We start from the raw sequence: 27,835 nt of genomic DNA, 5'->3' as shown, positions 1-27,835 counted from the left end.
TCGGCGGCCGGACACAATACGTCCTTGCCACCACTACTGTGTCGCATCATGTGTTGAAGGCGCCCGCCGCGGGACAAGTGACGGCGGGAACTGCGGTGGCGGAACCTGTGCCCCACACGGAAGCTACAGGCAGCTAACCACGCCACAGGTACGAAACGTGACTAGCGGGAGGCGGCAAACGGCCAGGCACGAATGAAGGAGCTGGATGGGAGACTGACCCTCGCTGCATCTGAGCAAGGTAATCGCAGCGCGCCCCCGTCTAGATGAAGCAGACGTGATCTGCCTGGGACACTGCATGGGCTGCAGCTGGACTGACTGACTGCGTGTGAACGCTGCCATTTTCTTTCATACGCCGGGGCTCAGGGAGATACACGGGTGATACCTGCACCTCTGAAGGGACAAGTAAAACAAATGCAACTGCGATACCACAGTTCTTGACCACCTGCTACACATTGGAGCTTTCAGGGCCCGCTATTAACATAACCCGCCACCCCACATTCCCAGTGCACTGCCTCCGTGCCATAAACACCTATTCGGATTGCTGGGGTTCCACCATTGAATGGCAGTGCTTGGAGCGGGAGTGAATTCAGCGGCATACCTTGTGGCGCATTACTAAGGGACTGCTCACTTATTGGCTGCACAACACAATCCCGGACCGCCCTGCTGTGTTTGGACACCTGTTTGCCGCTGTGGAGGCATAATCGCTGGCCTTATCTTAGCGCCCATCATACATACCTTGTGTACACGCCAATACAGGGCGTGGGAAGGGTCAATCCATTGACTTTATTGAAGGGTATCACGAAAGTCGTGTCTAAACAGGAGTCATAGTCTCCACCCGGTGGAGTGGGCTCTCCCCGAGGCTGACTTGAGACCCTGCACGCTGCCTCGCTGTTTACGTTACATCGTGGGATTTTGCCCTGACCGCTAACCCGACTCCTCTCCCTCCAACATGGGGCGCAACAATGCCAAGCAAACTAAGATCCCCTTTGAAACGCCCCAAACGCCTAGATCGCAATCTACGGAGCACGCTGAATCTGATGCTGCAGATGTGCCAGAAGAAGTCTGGAAGGCGCTCCTGCTTGGAATGAAGCAAAGCCTCACATCCATAGACACCAAAATGGATGCGATGAACATGAGGATGGACACGGTAGTCACTAAGCTGGGTCAACATGAACACTGTCTTAAAGAAACGGAGAGCAGGACATCAGACCTCGAGGATGGGGCGTCGACAAGTAGGAGCCAGATGTCGCAGATGGAAAAGTTGCTGAAGGTCATTGTGGATAAGAACGAGGACCTGGAGGCCCACTCCAGAAGGAACAATGTACGAATTCTCGGCCTGGCAGAAACAACCAACACAGGCCGCATGGAGGACTTCACTGAGAAATTGATTGTCGACTTATTTGGTAGGGAATCCTTCTCTGCGCATCTCATGGTGGAGCGTGCGCATAGATGCCTAGCAGCACGCCCGCCACCTGGGACACCACCGCGACCCGTGATAGTCAGTTTTTTAAACTATCGCGACAGAGACACAGTCTTGCGCTTAGCTCGAGAAAAGAAACAAGTACACTATGAAAATACTACGCTGGCTTTTTTCGCCGATTTCAAACCAGCGGTACAAGATGCCAGATGTAAGTTTACTGTGGTCAAGAAAAAGTTTCAAGCGCAGGACATCCCATATGCTATGATGTATCCAGCGAAACTGAAAATCACACATCATGGAAAGCAGCACTACTTTCAGAATCCGCAGCAGGCCGAGGACTACCTCAAACGAAACAGACGTGCGGCCTCCAGGGAAGCAGCGGCACACGCACGCTCTAGGTCTCAATCTCCTCTATCAAACCGGACTGAAGTGCGGTATATATGATAACTTCTAATGACACCTGCTGCTGATCTAACTACGAAGAACTGTGCCGACTTGGTGATGTATTAACATGACTACTTTTGTGTAATATGCGCCCTATGCCCTGCTCGACCACCTACCTCCGTCCCGCCGTGGCTACACGCCTGAGTGGCGGAATAGCTGGTGGATGCAAGTAAGGGGGAGAGTGGGCGGGTCGTGTGCCTCTAGTGCATTCCCCACGAGGGCGAACCCCCGAATTTTCATTAACAGGGGCAGTTACTCTTTGACTAATGGGCTTCTTCTGGGAGGGAGAGGATGTTATACCTGGCAAGTTGGGGGCAGCGGTGTGGTTGGTGGGGGGATGTTTTATGAAGGATGTGCTGCAACGAGTTCAGGCAGTGATGGTAAACAGTGTATGCTTAAGTATTGGTCTTTTTGCAATGGGAACGATAGATTCTGCACGTAGTGTAGGTACTATTAAGGTGGCATCATGGAATGCACGTGGCCTCAATAACCCTAGGAAGAGTAGGAAGATACTTGGATACTTAGATAGGCACAATGTCACGATTGCTCTTTTACAAGAAACACATCTGGCCCCCGGTTCGGACCCTCAGTTCGCTTCGAGATGGGCCTCGCACCAATGTTTCGCATCCTACTCTAGTTACTCTAGGGGAGTGGCCATACTAATCAAACGGGGGGTGGCGTTTGCACCCAGCGGGTCTGAATCTGATGTGGGTGGAAGGTTCTGTCTGACCTGGGGAGACTCCATTCGTATGACATGGTGTTCGTCAATTATTATGGCCCTAACACGGATGACCCTCATGCTCTTCTCCTATTATGGAGCAAAATCCAAGAGTTAGGCATCACTTACGTTATTTGGGGAGGAGACTACCACACAGCACTGCAACCCCAGATGGACAGATCTCGAACCTCCCCAGCCCACTAAACGACTACACAGCGGACATTAAGAGATATAGTGGACAACAACTACTTGCTGGACGCCTGGAGGTACATATTCATCGGTCCACTCCACCTGGGCTGGGATTGATTACATGTTCATGTCCGTGGGTATGGCACATTGGCTAGATTGTGCGCCCATTTGGCCCGCACGTATTCGGACCATTGCTCTGTGCTTGTGGAGCTACAGACCCCCCTAAACGGCTCCCCATATCTAGATTGGTGCCTCAATCCGTCTCATCTCTGCGATTCAGCGTTTATGGCTGAGTTAGAACACAATATACAGGATTTCTTTGAACGAAATATGGAGTCTGTCTCTAGTATCACAACGGTTTGGGAGGCGTTCAAAGTTACGGCACGGGGATGGTGCATCTCCAAGGGCGGAGGAGTCCTTAAAACACTATACAATGACCTCCTCAAACTGGAGAGAGAACTCCATGATCTAGAAAAAGACCGTGCTAGCGATCCAGATGACAATATCATCAAGGCCAAATGCGAGATAAATTAACGGAATATGAGCTGCTCGCGGACAGGGAGTGTAGATTTCGGGGGAAATCGCACATGGCACGTATCTATGGTGAGGGGATCGGCCGGGGAAGGCGCTGGCGAGTGTGACTGGACCCCCCAAATTTTCCAACTATGTAACGGAAATACAGGGCACACACTGCATCACGCACAGGAACCTCCAAGATCAACTCAACACTTTCAGGGAGCATTATAGTATGATTTATGCTTCTCAAAGAGGTCCCCCGCTCGATTTGCCTGCCTATTTTAAAGATACTGCACTCGTCTGGTTAGGTGACACCCAACGGAAATTCCTAAACCTAGATCTGGAACTAGACGAAATCACGGAGGCCATCATGCAAATGAAATTGGGTCAAGCCCCGGGCTCAGATGGTCTCCCAATTGAATTTTATAAGGCTACGCTCCGTTACTGGCCCCTATCCTGAAAGGCGTGTATTATGCGGCATTAGAGGAAGGTTGTTTACCCCGAACTATGCGAGAGGCCCTTTTATCCTCACTGCTTAAACCAGGTAAATCCCCATTATTGTGTGATTCATACCGTCCTCTGTCTCCTGTTAAACTGTGATACTAAAATATTGGCAAAGGTCCTGGAAACCTGCCTTAACCTACTGATGGAACGACTGATACTGCCCGATCAAGCGGGATTCATTCCCAATCGTGCTACATCGCACAATCTTAGAACCGTGGCTGCCGTGCTCCAAGATATTGATCCTACCTGTGAGGCAGTGGCAGTATTTCTTGACGCCACCAAGGCGTTCGACTCACTGTTAGGAACATTGGAATATATGGGAGTGCCTTTTACTTTTCTCGACTGGGTGCGATTACTGTATTGTCAGCCAACAGCTACAGTACTACTGAATGGGGCCAGATCTCCTCCATTTAATATTTTCAGGGGCACCAGACAGGGCTGCCTATTATCCCCAATCCTATTCGCATTGGCCATAGAACCACTAGCAGCAAAGCTTCTGCAGCACCATAATCACAGACCACTGATCTATCCAGCCAGGCAACTGCTAATTTCTCTATACGCAGATGATATGACACTGTATGTGAAAAAACCTCAGCACAATCTAATCCCTGTACTGCGAGAAATCACAAAATTTGGTGAAATATCTGGTATACAAATTAACTGGTCTAAGTCTGCTATATTCCCCCTTACGGATAGCACCCAACCGCACCAACTAGACTACCCCCTAGTCTGGGAAACTGAGGAGCTAAAATACGTGGGTATACGGATAACTAGAAACAAGGATACATTAATGAGTATTAATTATGGGACGGCCATTGATAAGATAACTGACAACATCACTAAATGGCTCCACCTACCACTTTCTATGGCGGGCAGAATCTCTCTTATCAAGATAGTGATACTACCCAAATGCTTATACTTATTCATCAATATTCCATACCACCCAGGGAGTTTTTTCTTTCATACACTTAGGACCCAACTCACAAGACTCATATGGGGAGGGAAACTGGCGCGACTTAACCTAGCTACACTGATGCTACCATACGACCAGGGTGGATACGAGGTCCCCAATTTTGAATATTATTACTACTGCGCACAGGCCCACTTCGTATCTTACTGGGTCCACCCGCCACCGTTTATGGCCCATCTGGCAGTTGAGGATGGTTATATGGCCCGATACCTCCTGCATGCTCCTTTATACAACAGTGAAGGAACGCAAGCGTGACCTGTCCACTGTCGACTGCACAGTGATGGCCTGGAGACAGCTCGCTCGAGCTCAAGGGTACCCTTTTATGTACTCCCCAAGGATGTCTTTGTTGCATGATCCCAGATTACAGGTGACGTGTGAAGAGATATGCCGCTGAATGCTAGTAGGACTACAATACCATACCTGGGGGGACCTGTACACCGGAGGCCAATTCCGCTCCATAGAGCAATTTTTTGGAGCGCTTACACCCACGATAATGGACACATTCTTATATACCCGACTCAGGCAAAGTGTCAGAGCTGCCACCCCCACATTTCCCAAAGAACAGGATACCCTTGCGCCCCTACACGCATTACTGCAAAAAGAGCCCCCACGCCATGTCATGTCCCTCTTGTATAAACACACACATGGTGCGTCACTTGCTCCCACCTTGCGGGCTAGGCAGGCCTGGGATGAAGACCTACCAAAACCCTTAACAGATGACCAGTGGGAACTTAGCTGTGTACAGACAGAAGCAATTACGAGCAATAGCAGGCTACGCCTCATACACTTTAAATGTCTGCACCGTCTGTATCACACCCCAGCCAAACTACATAGGTTCCATCTTAGAGATAATGCTCGCTGCGAGCGATGTGGGGGAGAGGGAGCAGATTTTATACACTTGGCATGGACCTGCCCTCAAGTGGCAGACTATTGGATATTGATTTTTGAAGGGTTATCGGATATGTTGGATATCAAGATGGCACCATGCCCACTTATGGCCCGGCCTACTGTGATTGTCACAGGAAATTAAAACGGTCCATAAAAGGTTTTTGGCAATGGGCTTGCTGCTGGCCAAGCGCCTAGTGGCGTGTAGATGGGGAAGGGGTGGTGCTCCCAAATTCAAGTCCTGGACACACACTGTGTCCACTTGGCAGGATCATATACACTCCTATGCAGAACTGCTGCCCACTACGTCACAACCGAAGGATATCTGGGGGCCGCTCACCTCTTATCAACTAAGGCAGGAAACAAACGGGGAAAGGGAGGTGGTGCAAGGGGATCAAGTGACCGAGAGCGAACGCCAAACCCCGCAGGCTACGCCAGAAGCGTAGTACCTCTGGGGCAAAGATAACTCCGCAGATATAACCCACCTTGACTGAATGTACTATGAGTACTATGAGAGGTATATGGAACCTCTCGCCCAACCTCTCCAATTTATAGAATTGTGGAACTATGTGGTAGTACACCCCCGAATTGTGACCATGTTTCTAGTCTAGGTGATTTATCTCTATATAACTAGTGTTTGTATTTTTTTTGTCTAATGCTACAGGTTCCTTCAGTTCCTAGCCGTGTCCCTTATTCATGCAGAAGAAACAACAAGTTTCTAGACGGTCCAACTACATTTCTTCACTCCTTTCGGATCCACCTCTACCCTTTGATTATTATATTGGAGGGTGTGGGGATCTCTGGGGAGAGGAGAGACTATTACTTCGCTCCCGGGATATTGGAGTTTGGGGAGGCAGCCAGAGACCTGACACCAGCCTTCAGAGAGATCACCAGGGCTGGAGAAACTCCATCCCTGGAGTTGGGGCCCTGGCACCCCTATGTGCCTCTCCTATATGTGACATGCTGGGCGTCAAAGTGAAAGGTAGCCATGGGCGCTACAGGCTTACGCCTTGCAGTGCCCATGGCTACACCTCAATCAGCCTGTCACCCCAATCTTTGAGACTTAAGCTCCTAAAATCTGCGACTACACATGTTCAAGATTTCAGTTTCACGCCCCAGTACCAGAAGCTGAAAGGAGCTGTTACGAATGTAGCGATTTCTGCTCCATACCAGAACTAGGATATCAGTGTCTGGTGCACAAGCTTACAATCAGGGATGTGCCAGATCAATGCATGGTACTGGTCAGAGTCAAGATGAGGTAAAATGTGCATTTTGCAATTCAGAAAAATGGATATTATAGGCGCACATTTCAATTTCATCCTTCAGGCAATATCTAGACGATAAGTTAATATAATTTGCACTCACCAGGACCTGAGACAAGCATCTTGCTCACCAAGTTGAAAAAAAAAAATCACGGCAGCCAAAGCAAAAAAGCAGTCAAAATAGAAGATACGGCTACATTTGGCAAGCGCTCCCTTGCATAGTCAATCCTTAACTCCTACACCTCCAGCAAACAAGTAAACTATATTACTCCCACATTCCCTCTGTGAATAAAGGCCACGTTAGTGGCACTAAGACTGGGAGAGTAGAATATGCGAGCTCAGCTCACGGCATGGCACCATCCAGAACCCTACGACGCAAGATGTTGACTCTGCGGCCAAGAAAAAGAAACCTTAATTCACAGTTTATGTATCTGTCCTTCCCTATTGCAGCAAACAAAAAAATCTCTATAGCTTTCTGAATCCTAACAACACCAAATTAAATGTCAAAGCCTTTTAAGTTCCTCCAGATGGCAAAGGCTAAATTGCGAGATGTTAAGTGCTGCAACTTCACTACACTTCTCACCTGACATTGCACTTTTTCCTTCAGCATGTTATAAACAAAACTTTTAATACTTCATGTAATCAGAAATTGCCTATTTTTTATAATGGGCTGGCACGTGCTTGAAAACGCCCCGAACTATATGACTGTGCAAAAATCATGTTTAAATATGGGTGTCTGAATTGTACTGTGCGCTTTAAAATGGGCCGGTGTGCATACAAAGGGCTGGTTCTGGTTACTGCATTATCGCGCATTGCACACTGCTCTTTTGAGCGAATCAAAAAGCCTGCCCTGATCTACGTGGCACCATATATGGTTATATTGTTTTTTTTTGCTTTCACATTGTGTCATCATTCAAAATTGCTCCTTTGCACTTGGTATTTTATATTATATTGTCTGCTTTTACAATGAGTCGGTCTGGGAGCCGGTATACTTTAGTTAGCACTTAGCCTATTCGAGTGTACTGCGTGTTTTAAATTGGGTTTGTTCTGGTCTTGCAAGGCAAATGATATACTTCTGGTTTATTCCGCTATTGCACTTGGTCATTGTTCTTTTGATTGAGCTATAGAGTGTCACCTAATTTACATTGGACCGATTATAAATGCTGCTTTGCACTTGGTATTTTATGTTGGTCTGCCAGTCTTACAATGGACTGTTTTAATATGTCTATGCTGAATATTGTTCTGCATGTCCTAATATTGGGCTGTTTTAAGTCTTGAGGGCTGAACACTCGTAGTTTGTATGCTTGTTTGTTAAAGTTTTAAATAACCATACAAAAATATTGTCTATGAGTGAGACTGAGTGAATTTCAGTCTGAGTGAGTCCAAGAATGTGTAAGGCTGCGTAAGTCAGTGAATGAGTAAGAGCGACGGAGTGAGCTATTATGAGAGGGACTAAGTGGAAACAAGCAAGACTAAGGGAATTAGACAGCTATTGAGTGATAGGCGAGTCAGTGTGAGATTGAGTGACAGTGAGTGAGAATGAATGAGACTGAATTAGACTGAGAATGAGTGAGACTAAGGGAATGAGTTTGAGTGAGTCAGAGTGGAGCTGAGTAAACCACCCCAGAAGGTATCAGAGCGCTTTACATGAGCACCAGTTGCGTTACAGACGGAAGCATTCATTTTTTGTTAGGCACATGGAGATTAAGCGATTTGACCAGGACCAATGGATGTTGAACATCCCTGTCGAGACTCGAACTTGGTTCTCTAGCTCTGAGGTCGATTGCTCTAACCAGTAAGCCACATCCTCTGCTTTACACCTACTGAGAAGTCAGGCTCCATCACAGGAATTTGAATGAAAGATTACACCCCACAACTTTTAAAGTTCACCAGCCACCACATACTTCGAGCTGAATTTTCCAAATATTTGATTTATGTTTTAGAAAAGATTTTATAAGTTGTGAACAAAAGGAATATCAATCTATAGTTACCTGGTGTTACGAACATAGCGATTTCTGCTCAATACCAGAAGTGAGATATCAGTGTCTGGTGCACATGCTTACAATCAGGGATGCACCATATCCATGTAAGGTTCTGGTCAGTGTCAAGATGAGGTAAAATGTGTAGGTTGCAATTCAGAAGAAATGGATATTATAAGCACACATTTTGCATGGTGCCAGAACGACACAAACCTGAACTGTGATTTATGAAGTCACACAAGGCCTCTTTGTGGGGGCCTGAGTGGCTCCATAAATCTGGAATAAGGCAATGCAGAGCAAATTACAGCAGTGCCTTACTCTGCCCTGGGAAGGCGTTCCAGGCATTCCCGTGCAACTCCCATGTTTTGTTACACATTTACAGATTTACCAGAACTGGTTGGCCTGTGAATGCGCCCAAAAAATATGCCTCCTCAGGGGAGGCGTAGCGGGGAGAAATATCTTTATTTGTCCTGGTTACCTCCACATTCTAGGTGTACTGCAGAATGCAGCATCAAAGAAAGAGGAAAATGCCTCTTGGGATTGTTTTAGAGCAGGCAGTTGTCCCTTCCTGCACAAAAACAATCCTTCATGCAAAGCAGGCACCCTTGCACTGTGGTGCAGGCATAGGCGCTAGACTGCCAAAAGGGTGCCTACGCAGGAGAAAAAGCAGGAATGTGTCATACTGCCTTAAATAAGGATCATTCCTGCCCTTTCCCTGTCAGGCAGTGCATAACAGCAAGGTGACTTGCTGTGCTGCACTGAATGACATTCTCATACATAGGTCCCAGAGTGTCCAAAATACTTAGATCTCCTTTGCATTTCATAACGATTCACCACTATGCGTTGTCCATCTTTTGCTCCTACTACCAGTTTCCTACTTGCCTGTTAACCAGCAGCTCTTGAACACTTGGTTATTAAAACGTATACCATGTCACAATAGGCTTGAGGAAAAAAAAACTTTGAGTAATCTTTAAATAATGAATAACGTCAGTGCACATCACAGTGGCCACCCTCGACTGCAATGCCACCCTCTCCTCTCGTGATAATGGTCCTCTCAAATTATGCTTATGTTTATCGTTCCCTCGACTCTGCAAGTAATGTCTTGTAAAATGTTTCCAGACAGGTTCACTTTCCCCAATGCCTGCACCATTTCTTTACCGCATAGAATTCCATGCACTTCTGTTTTTAAACAACTAAGCTGTAAATACCTCCTGTATAATGGACATAATAATTCTATTTGCGTAATGTTCGATAGCCAAACGCAATCACTGAGAATGAAAGAACAGGTCTGACAGTACAGGCGCGGGGGTCAGAGGGATGGAGACTCACCTTCCAGGCTCTCGCACTGCACAAGGTTTAGGTAATCCCTGTGAAGCAATATTCCACTCTTGAAGCCACGAACTAGCCCCTCGAGGTACCCGCTATCCACGTTGAAATAGAGCTCGGAAAAGGACGACATAACGGCGGTTATTTACAAGAAGACTGCCTTACACCGGCTGCAGAACCAGGCCTCCGTTGCTCTTCCGTACATCAGCTGACGACACGTCACGTGCCACATGACCGGCTGCGTCACGACTTCAAGTGATCTTTTTCGTCTGCTGAATTCGTCTAACAGCGGCGTGCCATTTAGACACCTTCTAATAATGTGAGGTTGTGAGTTGTTGGCTCAGGGTGCGAGTTGCGTATAGAAGCTGTGTTGGCTTAAACATAACTCGCCCTTTAAGTAGCTGACCGGCAACGGTACCTGGCCAACATGGCGGCCATATTCACAAATTCCAACTGTAGTATACGGCATAGACTTAAGGAAAGCCGAAGCAAACGCTCTACTTGCGACCATCTTACTTGAGGCTGAATATTCGAGGACTGCAGCTTAAGGTTGCCTCCTGTCCGACCTCTACCGGCGCTTTTAAATGTGCTCTAGAGCTGTGATAACGTCCCTGATTATTAACTAAAGTAAACAAGCACTGGCAAAGCCAACAGGTCTCGCCCAAGCTAGAGCTATTGGCTATATCAATGTGTTTTTTAGGTCAAGCATGCGCTGCTCGCTCTGCGAGGCATGCTTTATTGGAGTATGCATTGAAAGCCCCTCTCACTCTCCACCCTGCTTATTTTTTTATGTCATGCTAGAGCTAGCGCAGGTGCTGTCTGGCGAGAAATTTAGTAGCTGGTTTTAAAAGTGCTACCCACAGGTTTTTGCACGCCATTAGAGTGCTATTGCGTGCACAAGCGCGTGCGACGTACACAGCTGCCATCTGGCTTGCTGTAATGGCTCATTAAGCCTTACAGTGCACGCATGAATCCCCTCCCGCCGAGTCTCTTGTTAATTGCTAACATGTGCAAACGCGCTGCTTTTACTTTTGCTCGCGCGTGCACCACTTTTAAAGCCAGGCTTGTTATTGTTGGTGGTTAGTATTTTTGGTGTTGAATTCGTTCAAATAATAATTTGTATTCCAATCTAGTTTCGTCACTACTGCAGATATTCACAGTGCATGGTGTTGGAAGACATTTTTTTCTTTGGCTAAAGTGCCTTCAAGTTAACCTCAAATCCTCAAGCTTAAAGGCAACACAAGGATCACAGGGTTTGAGTAAAGGCTAAAGGGAGCTGGCGAAATCGTTATTTGTAATCCCATATTCAGAAAGGGACTAAAAAATCATGAATTTGTCAAGCAGTGTTTATTGTGAGAACTGAATACTCAAATGCAGGTTAGCCCTCATGTGTATTTTGAAGATCTGAGTTGTTTTTCAATTGTTATTGGCAGTAAACAGTGTTTTTGCATTTGCTAAATCACAGGTTTTGTTTACTCCTCCCCATGGTATTTTGGACTGCACAGATGGAACACAAGGCCTATTTGCAGCGGTCCAGCTATGAGACAACACTTTTTAGATTCACAATATCTAACAAATTAATTGGTGTCCTTCAGAAATCCACAGGAGCGGTCCCGCAACTAGACAATACGCTACGATGCCATATCTATGGCAGTTGACACTGAAAGTAAATAACCTAGCACTATTGTCAGCGGAGAATTTGAATGATGAACCTTGTTAGACTATTGTTCCCTACTTACCGTGTTCAGATGGTGCATGTTGCGTTTTTTGATCGCTTTGCGCACTGGGTGGGTTCTTTTTTAGACTGGCTCCACTTTCGGATTGAAGGGAAAGATGGTGCGTACTCATGCTGTTTTCACTTTCCCAATAATCCCCGTGCTCTTTCGGTGCACTTGTTGGATACCCCCCTCTCCTCAATGGTTTGTTTCACCTCCGCAACAGCATTGTTTTATTTAGCTTTGGAGATGGAATGCTTATATGACTGCAAGGAAAAGCATAGCAGGTTGTACGACAAATGCTAAAATTCAAATTAGAGATTTATTTCATTTTACAAAGTACTTTTTGCATATTGACGTGGTGTCGCAAGTGTGAACTGGCCATAGTTCAAGAAAGGAAAAGCTTACCTGCCCCAACTGTTTTTTAGTTAGTAAAACACAGCAATAACCAGAGCTCAGTTGGACCATTGGGTCTCTGGGCCATGGTGCCAGTCACCCTGTTAGACCATTTATAGATAACCAGGGCTTTAACCCCTTCGCTGCTAATGACAAGGGTAACTCGTCATGGAGTTTCCATTGATTTCAATGGAAATTACATTATACCCTTGTTGATACCACAGCATCCAAGTGGTTAAGTGGGCCAGGTCTTGCCGGTGCTCAGCACCAGCAGTTATAAAAAGCAAGTGCAGAGAGGGGTCCATATTGAGCTCTCCAGTTTTGCCCTCACCCTCAGGAATGATAATTTTAAATAGACTCGTTATAGTACTTTAACACTCTCACCATTTCAGAACTGAAGCATTTTCAATATTAAATACAACGAAACCATAGTTGTTGCTTATTTATCTCACGCAACTAACAAGCACTGACAAAGCCAATAGTACTGGCTTGTTGTAGGTGTAATGTTGCTTCTTGTATTATATATCTGGGTGCAATGATAGAAGCACCAAAATACCAGTCGGTTGGCACACTGAGCTAAGCACAGATGTTCAGTGGACGTGTTTTAGGCCACACCCTTAATTACATCGGTTAAGGACCTTTGAGAGACCCCCCGCCCACACACACCGTTTTTTCAACCCACCTACAGCCATGTAGATAACTACGCACACATTGACACCACTCCTAAAAACTTCATGTTCAGATGGTTACAGAAAGCAAACATCGCCAAGCTTGTGATGGGAAAGCAGGCGTAGCTTTTGTTCAGACTCACTGTTGCGCACCTTCAGAATTAATACTTGTATATATTTTGGGGTCCTCCGGTTTTCGCGGGACACGCCAACAACTCAGCTGGAACTTTCCGACACATTCGACAAGAGCGGAGTTTCCTCAAGTGTTGTCATTCGCAACGCGGGTGAGACGTGCCTTCTCTCTGCTTCCCTCGCTGCCTGTGAGCGTCTCCTGGCAACAGACACAAAGCTTTCCCTGTCCCACCCGCGCGCCCCCCCCCTCCCGCCCATTTACTACGGATATTCCAAACATGCAACTGCAGGTGGACATAAGACTAGTTTGCCGCCTTGTTTTTAAGAATATTATATAGAACATTGTGATGATCATTAAAACAAGCATTAACATAGCCAATAGGTCTCGCCTTTGGGACCTTATAAGTATTTAGTTATGCTGCACAATATCCTGAGTGCAACAACATCAACCGTTGCATGGCTAAATACTTATAAGGTCCTAAAGGCGAGACCTATTGTCTATGCCAATGCTTGTTTTTTTGTATTTGCAGCACCCCCACGACAATGGTGGCTGCTTTTCGTATAGAGCGCCATGCCGCTCTAACTTTTAAGTGGCCACTCCCTACCCCCACAGCACTCACTGTTCAATGGCGATGAGAGAGAATAGAATCACAACAAGGTAATGCGCCCCTACCAGAGCCTCACTTTTCAGACAAACACAATCTAAAGTGCAAGCAATGTCTGAATAGAAAACAAAACTCTGGGGCATATTATCAAGGGGGTTTATCTCCGCTTTTTTGGCTTTAAAAGCCAAGAAAGCGGAGATAAAATTATCTCCCTATTACCTAGCTGTCGCTAACACCAGTTAGCGACAGCTAGTAGGAGATAGCGACCATCTTGGGCCCCACTTTGCATGTCAGTGATATTTATCACTAATGACATGCAAAGCGGGCCTGCCAAGATGTTAGCGACTGGAAACAGTCGCTAACATCGCTATCTCCTATTACCAACTTTTGGAGATATTCGCACTAAGCGCGAATATCTCCAAAAACTAACACCTGCCCTGAGCAGTTCTTAGCCATGTTATCCAATGGGAGGTGGATAACATGGCTAAGAGCATTAGCTCGGTAATGCATGAATATCGCGGACTTTTCAGCGATATTCATGCATTGCGGCCGTTTTTTATCGCATTTGCGATAAACCTTGATAATAGCAAGGTTTATCTGCGATCATTTCTGACGATGCTTAGCGTTAAAAAAGTCGTTGCTAAGCATTGTTAGCGATAAATATCGCTTAACGTTGGTAATATGCCCCTTTGTATTTCAGAAAGAAGCGCTTGATAATTGAAGAGCACACCACGAAGACGAAAGCCTACACATGATAATATCAAAGGTATGCCTGCACTTACAACCATAGTTAACACGGTTAGTAATAGCTTACACAACATGACAAACGCTTTATTAATCTAAGCGTTATGTTTGTTTCCAGCTCGAAAAAGTCCGAGTGAGCTTAAGTTAACAAGAAAGATTCAGTGCGCACAGACTTCAAGGTTTAATTTGACTAATGGCCTGTCATCCCTTACACAGAGCCAGCACAAGAAACGACAAATAGGTAAATAAGTCCTTAATTAAATAACCTTGGCTGGAAGAAAAGGTAGGCTTTTTTCAAAAGCTGTATGGTGCAGCCTCATATTAAACTCTCATTATATGCTCATGACAGCAAGAAATAATCCTAAATTATGGTTCCTTCTTTCATACAGATAAAGAAAACGGAACGGACAAAATACACACTATTGTCCAGGAATACTTAGCAGTGTGCAGAGTTAAAGAAAAAACAAACAGTTTAAAAAGGGAGCCACAATTATTTGTTTATTTTAAAACATTTTTTCCTCTATTCATCCCAATTTCAGAAACCCACAGTGCTGCTAAAAACCAAGAGCCCTGATGAGAGTCTGTATATTTAATATCAGAGACTCGAAACGCGTTGGCTTTATCATGAGTCGCGATACGAACATGGAGGAATTATGAATTCATCTTTGGTCTATATATAGAGGATAAGTCCCACATATATGACACCAATGTTTTCTCTGTGTTTTCCCACTTTTCCTTAATTGAAATGTTGTAATGTATAACATTTGTAGAATATTTATGAAATAATATCTATATATGAAATAGGATCTCGATTTAGAAGTTAAAGATAACACAAGACTTCTAAGATAGTAGGATGGTTTGTTTATGATTTTTCTCATGAATTATTCTTCACATTTATGTTTGTCTATATTGTGTATTTAAAAACACAATGTTGTTCAATGTTTTGTTCATCACATGTACATAAGCTTTTTCTGTATATAGACTTTATTGTCTCTTCCTGTTTTGAATATGCAACAAAAGAAAATTAAAAAGAAGTTAGAGAAAAGGTATAAATAAAGTACCAGATCAAATGAACTAAAAAAGTTTGGTCTAGCGCTAATTTAAAGACGCACAAAAAATACAGGTTCTGGCCTTCTCCCCTGCTTCACAGTTATACACGGCCCAGTCAGAACCTGGCCCACCGGGCCCTACTCCCCATGTTATCAACTTTCTAAAAATGGCATTTTAAGAATTGCAGTTCAAAAAGCAATCTCACCACAGGTTGTGTTTTAAAATTGTGATTCGAGAGACATCAAATTTGTGCGACCCATCTCTTCGCAAATGGAAATTAAACTTAATAAATTTTAATAAGGCAATCCCAATATTATCCCTTGTGAGAGATAGCCATTGCAGTAGTGAAAAACAAATTTAAGAGTATTTCACTACCAGGTCATGGAAAATTTAAAAGTACATGTCCTACGTTTTAAATGCCCGGGACCCTAGGCATGGCCTGTTCACTGCCCACCTTAGGAGTGACCTATATGTATTAAGAAGGAAGTTTTGGGGCTGGCAAGTAGGTTAACTTGTCACTTGAAATTACAGTTTAAAACTGCACACACTGGTTCTGCAGTGACAAACCTGAGACATGTTTGAAGTGCTACTTAAGTGGGTAGCACAATCAATACTGCAGCCCCCCCCCCCCACAGTAGCATTTAATTTACAGGTCCTGGACACATTTAGCGCACTTTACTAGAGAGTAGAAGCAAATAAAATATCTCTCTCTTCAAAGCTTTATTCGAGCAATATACTCATAAAAGCACAACATACATTTAAAAAATACAAAAAAAATATCACAATTGTGGATAAGCCAATGTTACCATGTTTTAAGTAAAGAGTACATGCACTTTAGCACTGGTTAGCAGTGGTAAAGTGCTCAGATTCCCAAAGCTAGCAAAAAAAGTAAGTTGCAGCGAAAATACCCAGGTTTGAGCATGGGAATAATTTGTTAAGACCTGTATTGATCCCTAAGACTGTATTAGTGGCCTTGTTGCCAGTGGTAGATGCCAATTTACCACTGCTAATAACCCAATTTCCAACACACTCCCATGCTTGCTTTGGGAGTTCTGACATGTTCAAGGAGTGGAGAGTAGTTTTTGTAGAAAGGTAGTTGCATAAATGACAGGCGTTTAATTCCTTTTCAACCCTTTCATCAAGATAAGGAAACCAAACTCGAGCTCATTTTGTAGCAACAATTTCATGCTGTACCTAACGGGCCACTTCTAATATGTTCTGTTGAAGAATCTCCCAAACCAAAACTCTCGATCCTCATAGTGTAACACCTTTCAGAATTGGGGAAAGTTCATCGTTGACATTTTTTTTATTTGTGATATTTACCATCACTGGATAGCAGTCAATTGTGTTGATTCCAACACTGATGTTTAATTATATCCTTCCCCTTTTACATGTCACTATCATGGCTCATCAGAATGATAATTTGGACTAACAAAACGGCAGATAGTGTGTTTGATTTTATAATGATGGGTATATAAGCCTCAGCCATCTTGGTTGGAGTACCGTGACCTTGTATAGTCAGTCTGGAAAAGTAGTCAGTAGGGTCTGACACTTCCTTGGATGATGCACAATGATACAATTATGCTCTTGTAACCGTAGTCCCCATCGTTCAATGCGAGGAGGTATTTTGGCCTTTGGATTACCAAATATAGTCACTAAAGCTTGTTGATCAGTTACCAACATAAAAGGTTTTCCACATAGGAATTCATGGAAATGTTCACAAGCACACACCTTGACTAAGCTTTCTTTTTCAGGTTCTGAGTCAGCACATTCTGTTTGGGACAAACGTCTATTTGCATATGCCACAATATACTTTGAGCATTCGGGTATCCGCTGCGCTGTGCAAAGATAGTGCCTAACCCGACTGGGCAAGCGTCAAAAACAGCTGATGTATGAAGCTTTGGATCGAAGTATGCCAATTTTAGTAGCATTCTCAATTGCTTGTTTGATTCTTTTAAATGTTTCCTCACATTCATGTGACCAATAAAATTAAACATTCTTTTTTGTCAAGTCTCTTAACAGAGCACTAACAGTGTCAAAGTCTTATATGTATCTGAAACAGTAGCTAGACATGCCAAGAAAGGAACGCACCATAGATACATCTTGTGGGGGATCATGACAGCCCTTGTACTTTCACACGATCTGGTGTCATACCGCCATCTAAAAAGATATGGCCAAAGACCTTGAGTTTTGTCTTATGAACCTCACACTGGTTTACATTCAAAGGCAACCCTGTTTCAGCAAGTAAACAATATACTTGTGTAAGAGCTTTATTGTGATCTTTTTGTGTAGCTCCAAAAACCAATATTTTATCGCTGTAATTAAACGCATTCATGACTAGCTGTTTGATATGTCGAATGGCGTCTTCAAACAGTTCTACAGTGGATGACACATCAAAATTTGGGGTCTGATTTATAACTTGGTGGACGGGTTACTGTGCCTCAATGGTGATGGATATCCCGTCCTCGGAAATATAAATTCCATAGGATATATTGGGATTTATATTTTGGCGGGCGGGATATCCATCACCGTTGTGATGGAGTAACCTGTCCGCCAAGATCTAAATCAGGCACTTAGTTTTTTTGTATCAAAACAGACCAACATGTGTAGAAAAGGTTGTAAGGTACCTGAAACCTTCTTCGAGTTCCAACTAATGATAACGTTTATTTAAATCAAGGTGAGAGAAGACCTTTGCACCATTTAGTTGCATTATCATTTCAGCAATGTAGGCACCTGGATGTCATTTTCGTTCAATTGTCTTGTTTCCCTGATGCATGTCAATGCATATGCGTACCCCTCCTTCACTGTTCTTTTAGGTACCACTACTATGGGATAAACCCATGGCGTTGGACCAGTAGAATGCTCATTACAATCATGCTTAAGTAACGACTCAAGTTCTTACAGCTACTTGCAAATGAAAAGCAATTCACCTATGTCTTTGAGCAACAGGACAATCGTACTCATTAATATACAACTTTTCTTTCATAGTCTTAAGCTTCCCCAAACCATGAAATAGACAAGCATTGGCATAGCCAATAGGTCTCGCTTTTGGTACCTTATAAATGTTTAGACAGAGCTATTGTCTTTGCAAATGTGTTTAAGCTATGTTGTAGAGCAGCGTGGGCAGAGGGTGCACTCTAAGGCCGTGGACTGGACCTGTAGGACCCTCTGAACAATGTGTGCATAGTAACAGTGGTACAAGGTGCAAAGCACAACACGGTACAAAAATGTGGCCCAGATGCATTAAAAATGTCTTGGGGGTATACAGTTACTGTGCTACCCATAGGATAATGAACTTCATCACTAGGCAGGGGTATGAACCACTATAAAACAGAAGTACAATACTACATAGTTGTAAGACACTGACTGAAGTGCACACAACACGTACTTAAATTATGCCAATGTGGATACATCTCAACCTTTTGGCACGAAGGATTGTACGCATGCAATATTTAATGTCTGTGCGCAATGGGCTTGAAGTTTTAAAATAATGTTTGAATTCACTGGGCATCGTATATGTACCCAGGGTGATCCAGTGCTGCACCCAGAGGCTCCTGCACATACGAGTGCAGTGCTACAACATGACTCATACACAGCTTGCAGTGCGGCACCATGATTTCTGAAGTGTTTGAGTTTTTGCTCATGCTGGATTTAACATGCCAAGCTGCTCTCCTCACTGTACATAAATATGTGCCGGTGATTTATGTTTTCTTTGGGGCAATAATGCAAGTTTGCGGTGATGGTCATTGTGAGTTATACAAGCCTGCAATATATGTTGTTGGGTTGAGATAAATATACTGTGCCGGTTTCCGGGGCTCACACAATACTTGCAGCGCTAGCACCTGCAGTATTAACCAGTAAAATGACAAATTTAATATTTCTGAAGTGCCAGTCTGAGGCATAAATGCGTACAATTATTTCACTGTGGAACAAATGATGATCACTAAAACTCACATGCCTACTATCTCTGCAGTGTTGCCCTCTGTAGCTCAGGTGCACAACAGGTCCGCAATCATATCTGTAGAAGGTCTCCAGTGCTGGTCCCTGACCCCCTGTACTCTCAAGGCATTCATTCATTGATTTGACAGCATTGGTGAATGAGACTTACACAACCTTTGTGCAGTGATGGGCAATGTAGCATTTGCAGCACTTTCCAAAGAATGAAAAAACTATGAGTTTTAAGCGCTCATCTATAAAAGTGTCTAGCTACACTGTGTATAAAATGTTTGTGCAGCGGAAGTTGCCACACATTCATGTGTTAATATATTTTACAAACATGCTCAGACTTGTTTGAGAGCCCTGGACTCAAATACAAATGACAACAGCCATATTTTTGTTCCGATGATTGAACGGCGACCTCCGCAAGTGTAACTACAGAGAGATGTAAGGTAGAAGCAGTGTCCAACAAGTCGTGCATGGGTGCACCGTTAAACGGAAGAGGCATATGAGACTGCAGTGATGATCATGGGTATCTATGAACACACGATGTCTGCTGATTTCACAAGAGGTTCAAGTACATATTTCGGTCGGTTACACATAGATGATTAAGAACACACACGGGTTCATGCACAAGCAACTGCTGTTCTGGACACAGATGAGGATTGCCATTCCCAAATACGGAGGCTCGTGCATATACAATGCACATGTTGCGCACACACTCATGCACAAGACGATTACAGTGTTATACCATAAAAATGTGAGCACCAGAACTGAGGACCAAGAAGAGGTAATCGTATTGCAGCAAACTTACTGTCATATATTTGTGATTCCATTGCTGCTCACCCATGAGAGCACACATCCACAAAACCACAACACTCATGTGCATACAATGCTACTGCTGCACAATGAGGGTCCCTCTCAGGGTCACAAGGGCTATTGCATGCTGGATGCTTATTTGCGTGCACACAATCCAATTGCAGCAGAGAGAGGCTTGCAGCCATGATTTCATAGCTGCAGACTGAAAACTCAACCACAGAACCACGCAATAAAATTAAATCAGTGCACACGGGGGGGCCACAGCATGCGCGATGATGCTCATTCATACATGCCCACTGCTGCACACTGAAGCCTACCATGCGATTCTGGTGCTGCAGAAAGGCCACGTAAACAGGGTTAGAGTGTGCACAGGGAGGGGGAAATGACTAGGGCTGTACACGGGGTAGGGGGTCATGCATGCGATCGCTGTGCTGCAACGTGGGTTTGCCCATTATTGTACTCCTACTTGTTGCAGCCCTTGAACAAATGATTCCTGTACTACACAGAAGCTGGTAAAAAACTAGCCCCACGCAGTGGAGCATGAGCCCTGCCGTGCCGCATGCACACCACAAAGCCCAGATGTGCCGCCTGCACAGCACACAGTGCCGCTGGGGACCAGAGGACACTTCCAGAAGCACCACCCTGCCCCCGCTGCCCTACATACCGGACAGCCACAGATTTATCTCTAATCAAGCGGCCCAAGCAGAGCGCGGGTGTAATCCTGGCAGAATCGTGAAATCCATGAGGGGAGAAACACCGGCGTGCGCTCATTTTGACTTAATGTCAGGGCGGGTCTTTTTAGCAGAGGCTAATGTAGCGAGTGGACGGAAAAAAAACAAAGCACGCGAGAGCTGCGCGAGCGCCACACCGAGACCTGTGTTTTGAATTATCGCGCATGCAGCTGTGCACGATAATTCAAAACACATGCCGCCCGTGCGGGTAACCACAACCAATAGGCGATGGGCAGAGCAACTTTGCCCAATTGCATGCTGTCTTTGTTAAAAAGACGCACGCAAAGGCCAATAGCCTGGGACAAAACAAAAAGCACTCGCACAAGTGTGTGCGAGCGTGAGGTGAGTTTTCAAAAGCCCTTCCATAAAGTCTTCGCCAGAACAGCGCATGCACTGTTACAGGCTCAACCTAAAAATTAAAAATCTTGTTTTGCCGCAATTCCGCAGGACTCTTACAGGAGCCAGCGCAAACCCTAGTTCCCACAAAAGTCCTGAGGGATGGGAGAAACATTTTTTCTTAAAAGGGGGCGTCTATCGTAAACATTCACCAGTAATAGATAACTCATGCCCTCAGCATGCACTACTTATGACTTCACATATTACATTACTCATGACATGTTCTATAACATCATTGATAACATCTCTGATGACATCTCAAATTACATAATTTAGGACAACATTGTGCAAGGTGGGGGCGCAAGTTATAGTTACTTCAGTTAACCATAACGTGAACTTCAGTGTTTCTCTTAATGTGAAATGTTATGTTTAAACCTGACATTTTCACCTAACTATAATCTTAGCCTTTGTTTTTTTAAGTGAATACATACATATTAACATAAAGTAACATCACAGAAATAAGGTGACAGGTTACCACCATGCACGTCCTTCCAATGATTGCTGTGATCCCCACAGTGTTCCTTAAAGGGGGGGGGGATATGTTACGAATCTAGCGCTAGTGTTGTCAGGAAGTGATAGATAACCGCTCTTCTGTGCCCTTAGGGTTTATGGCAAATGTATTAGGAGGGCAGTGACAAGCTTGGGATATACCATAATTAGGCTTTCCTGTTTTCAGTTTCTATTTATGGTAAATTCTGGTGGGGTTTTTTCAGTGTTTGCCAGTGATCTCAATACCTTAAAAAACAGTAGTTATCATAGTTACACATTTTCGCGCCATTAAAAAAACCAGAAACAGTGTTTTTCTGGTGTTTATGGAACTTTTTGATTTTATTGTTGCTTGCTTTCTGCACTGATAGTGCATGGTACATAGACAGTGTACATACAGTGTATATGAGGTCAAAATGCATTTTTACAAATCAAACTTATCGTAGTACACCATACAATACTTCTTCAGTGAGTCTTTGGTCATGCACGCTCACTCTTTCCTTCTCATGTAAACTTTTATCTGTGAAAAGGCCCTCTCAACATTGGCACTTGAGACAGGCAACACCAAAAAAGTCAGTACACAATTTGCTAACTCTGGCATAGCTTTCCATGCCAATACTGGTGTACCTGAAGATTGTGATTCTCTGTGACAGGTTCTGCAACATATGCGTTAAACTGGGCGCATATGCCCTCAGAGTTATTGAAGTGGTCAAAAAGGAGGCAGCACTTATGAAACTTCAGAGAAAATGCCCCTTTACGAAGGGATGTATAACTTGTGCAAAGTACCACTTTGATTCTTCATTGATTTCAAATGCTGTGGTTGATGAAGGGCTATTTCACATACATTATAAAATAAAAGTTCCTGAACTGCTCCTCAACATTTCTTTGCTTACCAAGTTGCAAGCACTCTAACATGGAACATGTTGCAGTGCCAAAGTCACTAAAAGTGTCACCCAACTTACTCTCAAGGAGACGTTTCACATCAACACAAATTATGCTGAACTCTTGACAGACAAGGGTGTTTTCAGACTCTAGTTTCTTTGTTATGTCCACTACAGCAGTCACGCTTTCCTGTAAAAATCTAAGAATGCAGTAGAGTGTATTTTTTTCAAATCACCATCAATATGTGACCAAAGATCCTCACATTTCTTGCCGTTTGCATCATCACTCAGCAAAAGTTCTGTAAACGGTTGCCACATGGATAATATAGCATTCATGGCCTCTAGGACTGAAAACCACCAGCTGAGTGACACAGTTGGGATGACCATTTCTTTGATGCCACACAAAGCACAAAATGAGAAATATTTGTGTTTTAGTTCCCACGCATAACAAAAAAGGGGAACAGGAATGGACTAAAAAGTCAATAGTATTCTTCATTAACTCTGAAGATTGTAAAGATTCTTTCAGATTGCCATCTAACAAGTGGCAATGATCTCTTACAGGGAAGCACTTCAGCTCAGGTATCAATTTTGACAGGTCATCACACAATGTTTTCATTTATATAGCTGAATCACTCTAAATACAAACAATACCGCTCCAATCTATGTTGAACTTGGTAAGAACGTTTTGCAGCCGCATTCCAAGTGACACTGCATTCTATGTTTTCCAAAATCTGGTGTCATATTTTCACCAGTATCCCAGATGCTTTGTGGCTGCACTCTTTTCACATATACCTGTCACTATACCTTGCATTGAATGTTTAAAGCCTGTGGTGTTTGGCAATTCACCTACTATCAATACTGACTCACTAGAAAAGAGGGCTGATATATCAAGGGTGTTTACCCATTCTCTGTGAGTAAATGTGATGGTACATAATGGGACAGATTCTTATTAAACCTACATTTTCCCTATCAGTGAAAGATTCAAACGTAGCCAAAAAATCAAATATGATTTAGATATTTCCTGATTCTCTACAGTTTATAAAATAAATAAACAACACCTAAAACATGCTTCTAACCCCTGAATCTTTAGACCAAAGACCACAAAACTGAAAAAAGGATGAAGAAACAATATTTTAGTGACATCCCTAAACAACAAAACTCAAGCAGAATAATGTTAGCCCAGTCTTCCTTACTGCTACCTTAGATAACAAAGTTTCATTGTATTGGCCCATACAGGAAGAAATAAAAATTACTCTTTCCCTCTCTTTTTCCTTTCTTTGAATGGCATTTAGTTTGTGGTTGTGCAGGGGCTTTTTCAGTGTTTATATGTTTACACTGGTGAGGGCTATTTCCCTTCCAGTGGGGTTTTATCAGTTATTATAGGTTTAAACCTAAAACCGGACAACCTAACCATAATTAAGATGTTAGAAAGGGATTGGAAGCCTATAACCATGTACCCTTTAGTTGAACTGGCTGAACGAATTAACTTAATATGTTGAATAAATGGTGAGCCCTTATTATTGAGAGCACGACAGCAAGCTCTTGACAATGTTTTTCTTTAGAGGAAGCTTCAACCCACTGTACGCCGGCAGTCAGCATTAATTATCTGTGCCGAATCTCAATAGTGGCTGCCTGTAGTGGCTATAAATAACCAGCCTCTAATGAAGGTTTGCTCTCATGGCATGCATCGAGAAATGTTGGTGGTGGCTGTGTGTAGTGTAAGCTCTGTGTCATATGTTGTCACTGGCGGCTCTCGTGGTCTTTTCCAGCGATGGTGGCTCAAAGTGGTGAGCTAACAATGGTGCCTGTCAGTGCCAGGAGGTGCCAGTGGTGGCTTAATGGCTTTCCCCAGCAATAGAAGCTCAATCCGGTAAGGTCCCTGGAATGTTTTTAAGTGGCATACATTATTACTAGCCTGCTGTTTCAGTTTGAAAGACAGCCATGCATGGATAAGTAATGTATACCGTGCCATTCCATCAAGCTCTCTCTCCAGGTTAACTGAATCATTGTTCCACATTAGGATGTTCAAGGGAAATCTGCTCCGGCACTCAGCTAAGGTGCACATCCTGCTCCAGTACCATGGGGTCCCGCAGACGTCTGTCAATTATCTTTGCACACAGGAACTGAGACTGTCACCAAATAAAACTAGGGGAACAAGCGTGCACGCGCTAAACGTACATGCTTATGCAGCAAATGCGCGCCGCATAGGCGAGATCTAAAAAGGGAACTGACTTACTATTTCTTGGTGAGCATTCATATTGTAATTCACAGAAATTAGTCCCATTTCAGCGGCTGTGCTGGAGCTGAGTAGACATTTATTAAACAACACAAAAGCCAATCCTGGAACGTTAATCCAACAACACTAAAGTTTCAAAGGCAAGCTGCTTTGATTAAAGCAAAAACAACCTGTTTATATTTTAGACAAATTTATTCTTATTTTGTAAAGTACTCATTTTACTTGTTAGCACATTGTTTTTCGTGCATGGAAAATACAAAATACAAAATGCATACAGTTATATGTACATTATATACAAACAATTAAATCCACAGTTTCAGACACACTTGGCCGTTCATTCGTACACCATCCATTCCAATGGAGTTGTATTTTCCCAAAAGATGTAGTGCCAGCAGCCGCTAGTGCACAGTTCCACGTTTGCCGCTCTGTCATTAATTTCAAGGGCGTCGGCTCCTGTTCAATGCGGGACGAAGGGAGCAGTCCTTCTCCTTAGGCGGTGTCCATGTCTGGCACAACTCCATTGGAAATGTAACTATCCACCATTGATTACGTTCCTTCCCTTGGAATAAGAACCAACCCGGTCCTGAGGAGAACCCCACCCTAATTATAGGGGTTTGAAACGCGTCGACCATTTTTCGTCCAGCATCTGGCCAATTTCTTTTTGCATTGATTTGGGTTCACAAGAGATCTTGTGGAAATTACAACTACAATAAGTTTGCAAAAATATGAAAAGAAATATTTTGGACTGATTTATTTTCCGATGCTTGGACTCACTGTTTTCTATTATTATTTGGTCTATTGTTGTGAATGGATGGTGTACGAATGAACGGCCAAGTGTGTCTGAAACTGTGGATTTAATTGTTTGTATATAATGTACATATAACTGTATGCATTTTGTATTTTGTATTTTCCATGCACGAAAAACAATGTGCTAACAAGTAAAATGAGTACTTTACAAAATAAGAATAAATTTGTCTAAAATATAAACAGGTTGTTTTTGCTTTAATCAAAGCAGCTTGCCTTTGAAACTTTAGTGTTGTTGGATTAACGTTCCAGGATTGGCTTTTGTGTTGTTTAATAAGTTCAGTTGGACTCAGCCTTTCTGAGTAAGGAGTCAAGGCCCTTTTTGATTCTTGGAGCTGAGTAGACAGGCACTAGACGCTATGCGTTAAAGCACATGGAAGGATGCATGTACCTTCCTTTTCTTGTGTTTCATTGTTGCTACAAATGACCCTTGACTTTTTAAGGGCGTTGATGCAGTCCATCTATACATTTTGGGTTTTGATGGCATAAGTTGCGGCAATAGAAATAATTCATTATATTTCTCTTCAGGCATAATGTTTATCGATGCACCACTGTCGAAAATGAAAGGTATCTAACAGCCATTTACATTCAGTGTAAACTTTGCACAATGTTTGAATGACTTTGGTGCTTTGGCATGTCTATCTTTCTTTGACTGACGTTTTTCTTCACAAGCGGCCAAACCAACATGCACATGTTTTTCTGAAGTAAACATTGGCATGGCAAAATCATTTTAATAACTTTCACTTGAAACTGATAACTGATGTTGCAGCTTGGCCTTGTAGGGGTGTGTCAAACATTGCTTTTGGAACGTTCTGGTGGACATTTTTTCTTCGCTTTTGACGCACTTACTTTTTTCTTAACTTTGCAAACCATCACAAAATGGTTCTCCTTCGCACAACCTTTACATATCGGTCCAGGAGTGGGACATTTACCTTCATGTGGAAACGAAAATCCACATCTAAAACACAACTTCTTTTTATGTGTAGCCATCACTTTATGTCCCTCAGTCTTGTGTTGTGACTTACTTTTTACACTCATGACAGATTCATTCTGGGTGCCTCCGGCCTCCATGTCAGCAGCTTATCTATCAGCGTGCTCTTCAGCTCTGCATCTATTAACACTCACTCTAGACTGAGAATTTCTCTCAGCATTTGTCTTCTGAATGAATCTTACAAGAATCTGTCAATAACTCTTAGATGCACAGCTTCTTCATCATTAAGTTCATGGACCTTACAATGCCTGATGAGTGTGTCGAGTCTCTCTACAAATTCATTAAGATTTCATCAACTTTCTGTCATTCTTGGTTGAAGATGTATTGTTTGTTATTAACATTTGGCATTAGATTAAACCTGAGCTTCAACACTTCTTTAATCTGATGATATGTGACTTCTTCGGCATATTGCGGCATTTTCTTTATGACTTCTTTTACACCATCACCACCAAAATATTTGAGATACTTGATCATCTTTTTGTTATCAGTCTCTTTAAGTGCATCAATGAAATCATCAAATGTCTCTATTCAGGCAGTCTATCTCTTGACAATATTTTGCTTTTTGGCAGTAACGAACAGTGATGGTCGTTTCAGGAAAGTGGCAGCGTTGTAGCTATTTGTGGGAGTGGCTGACATTGAGTGTGGAGCTCTCTCCGACTCTGTCTGCTGTCCTCTAGGACCAGCACCATCTCTACAGCACTCTACTGTTCTGGCCGTTCAGATATGAATTGCTCTCTAAACACAATCCTGGACACTTCTTCTGGGGCAACTCTGCCCAACTCTATAGTAGGACTCTCATTATTCAGTTCTGGTAAGCAGATGACCATTTGTTGTATTTGACTTGCTTTCTTTTTAGGCATGTCTTTGTACTGCCTGACACCTGGTTGATCTCTGTCTCGCAGTACTTCTGATCACAGCGCTATCTTGCAATTTGCTGTCACTCTGTTCTGCTCTTTCAGAAACCTGGTTGCCTCTGCCTTCAGCGTTATCACTCTGTATTATGTGTGGCTGTATATTGTGTAACAGCGCGGT

General features: G+C 43.5%; 1 protein-coding gene across 2 annotated transcripts in view; it reads right to left on the bottom strand.

Moving 5' to 3' along the window:
* The window catches only part of ATP6V0D1 (ATPase H+ transporting V0 subunit d1), a 218,893-nt gene extending 208,225 nt beyond the window's left edge, over window positions 1–10,668 (bottom strand). Inside the window, exon 1 of one of the 2 annotated variants that reach the window (XR_013603626.1) lies at window positions 10,217–10,453. Coding sequence is in view for 1 of the 2 variants with exons in the window: in XM_078669739.1 (XP_078525865.1) it covers window positions 10,217–10,346 (130 nt within the window). In the remaining variant the exon portion in view is untranslated. Of the gene's footprint in view, window positions 1–10,216 lie in introns of both variants that reach the window. The other variant, XM_078669739.1, reaches the window with a different exon arrangement.
* Window positions 10,669–27,835: the final 17,167 nt, after the last annotated feature.

Source organism: Lissotriton helveticus, chromosome 12 (assembly GCF_964261635.1).
Source record: "Lissotriton helveticus chromosome 12, aLisHel1.1, whole genome shotgun sequence".
In the NCBI taxonomy this organism is placed as follows: domain Eukaryota; kingdom Metazoa; phylum Chordata; class Amphibia; order Caudata; family Salamandridae; genus Lissotriton; species Lissotriton helveticus.
Note: the sequence above shows the minus strand (reverse complement) of the source record. Positions and strands in the feature narration are given on the sequence as shown.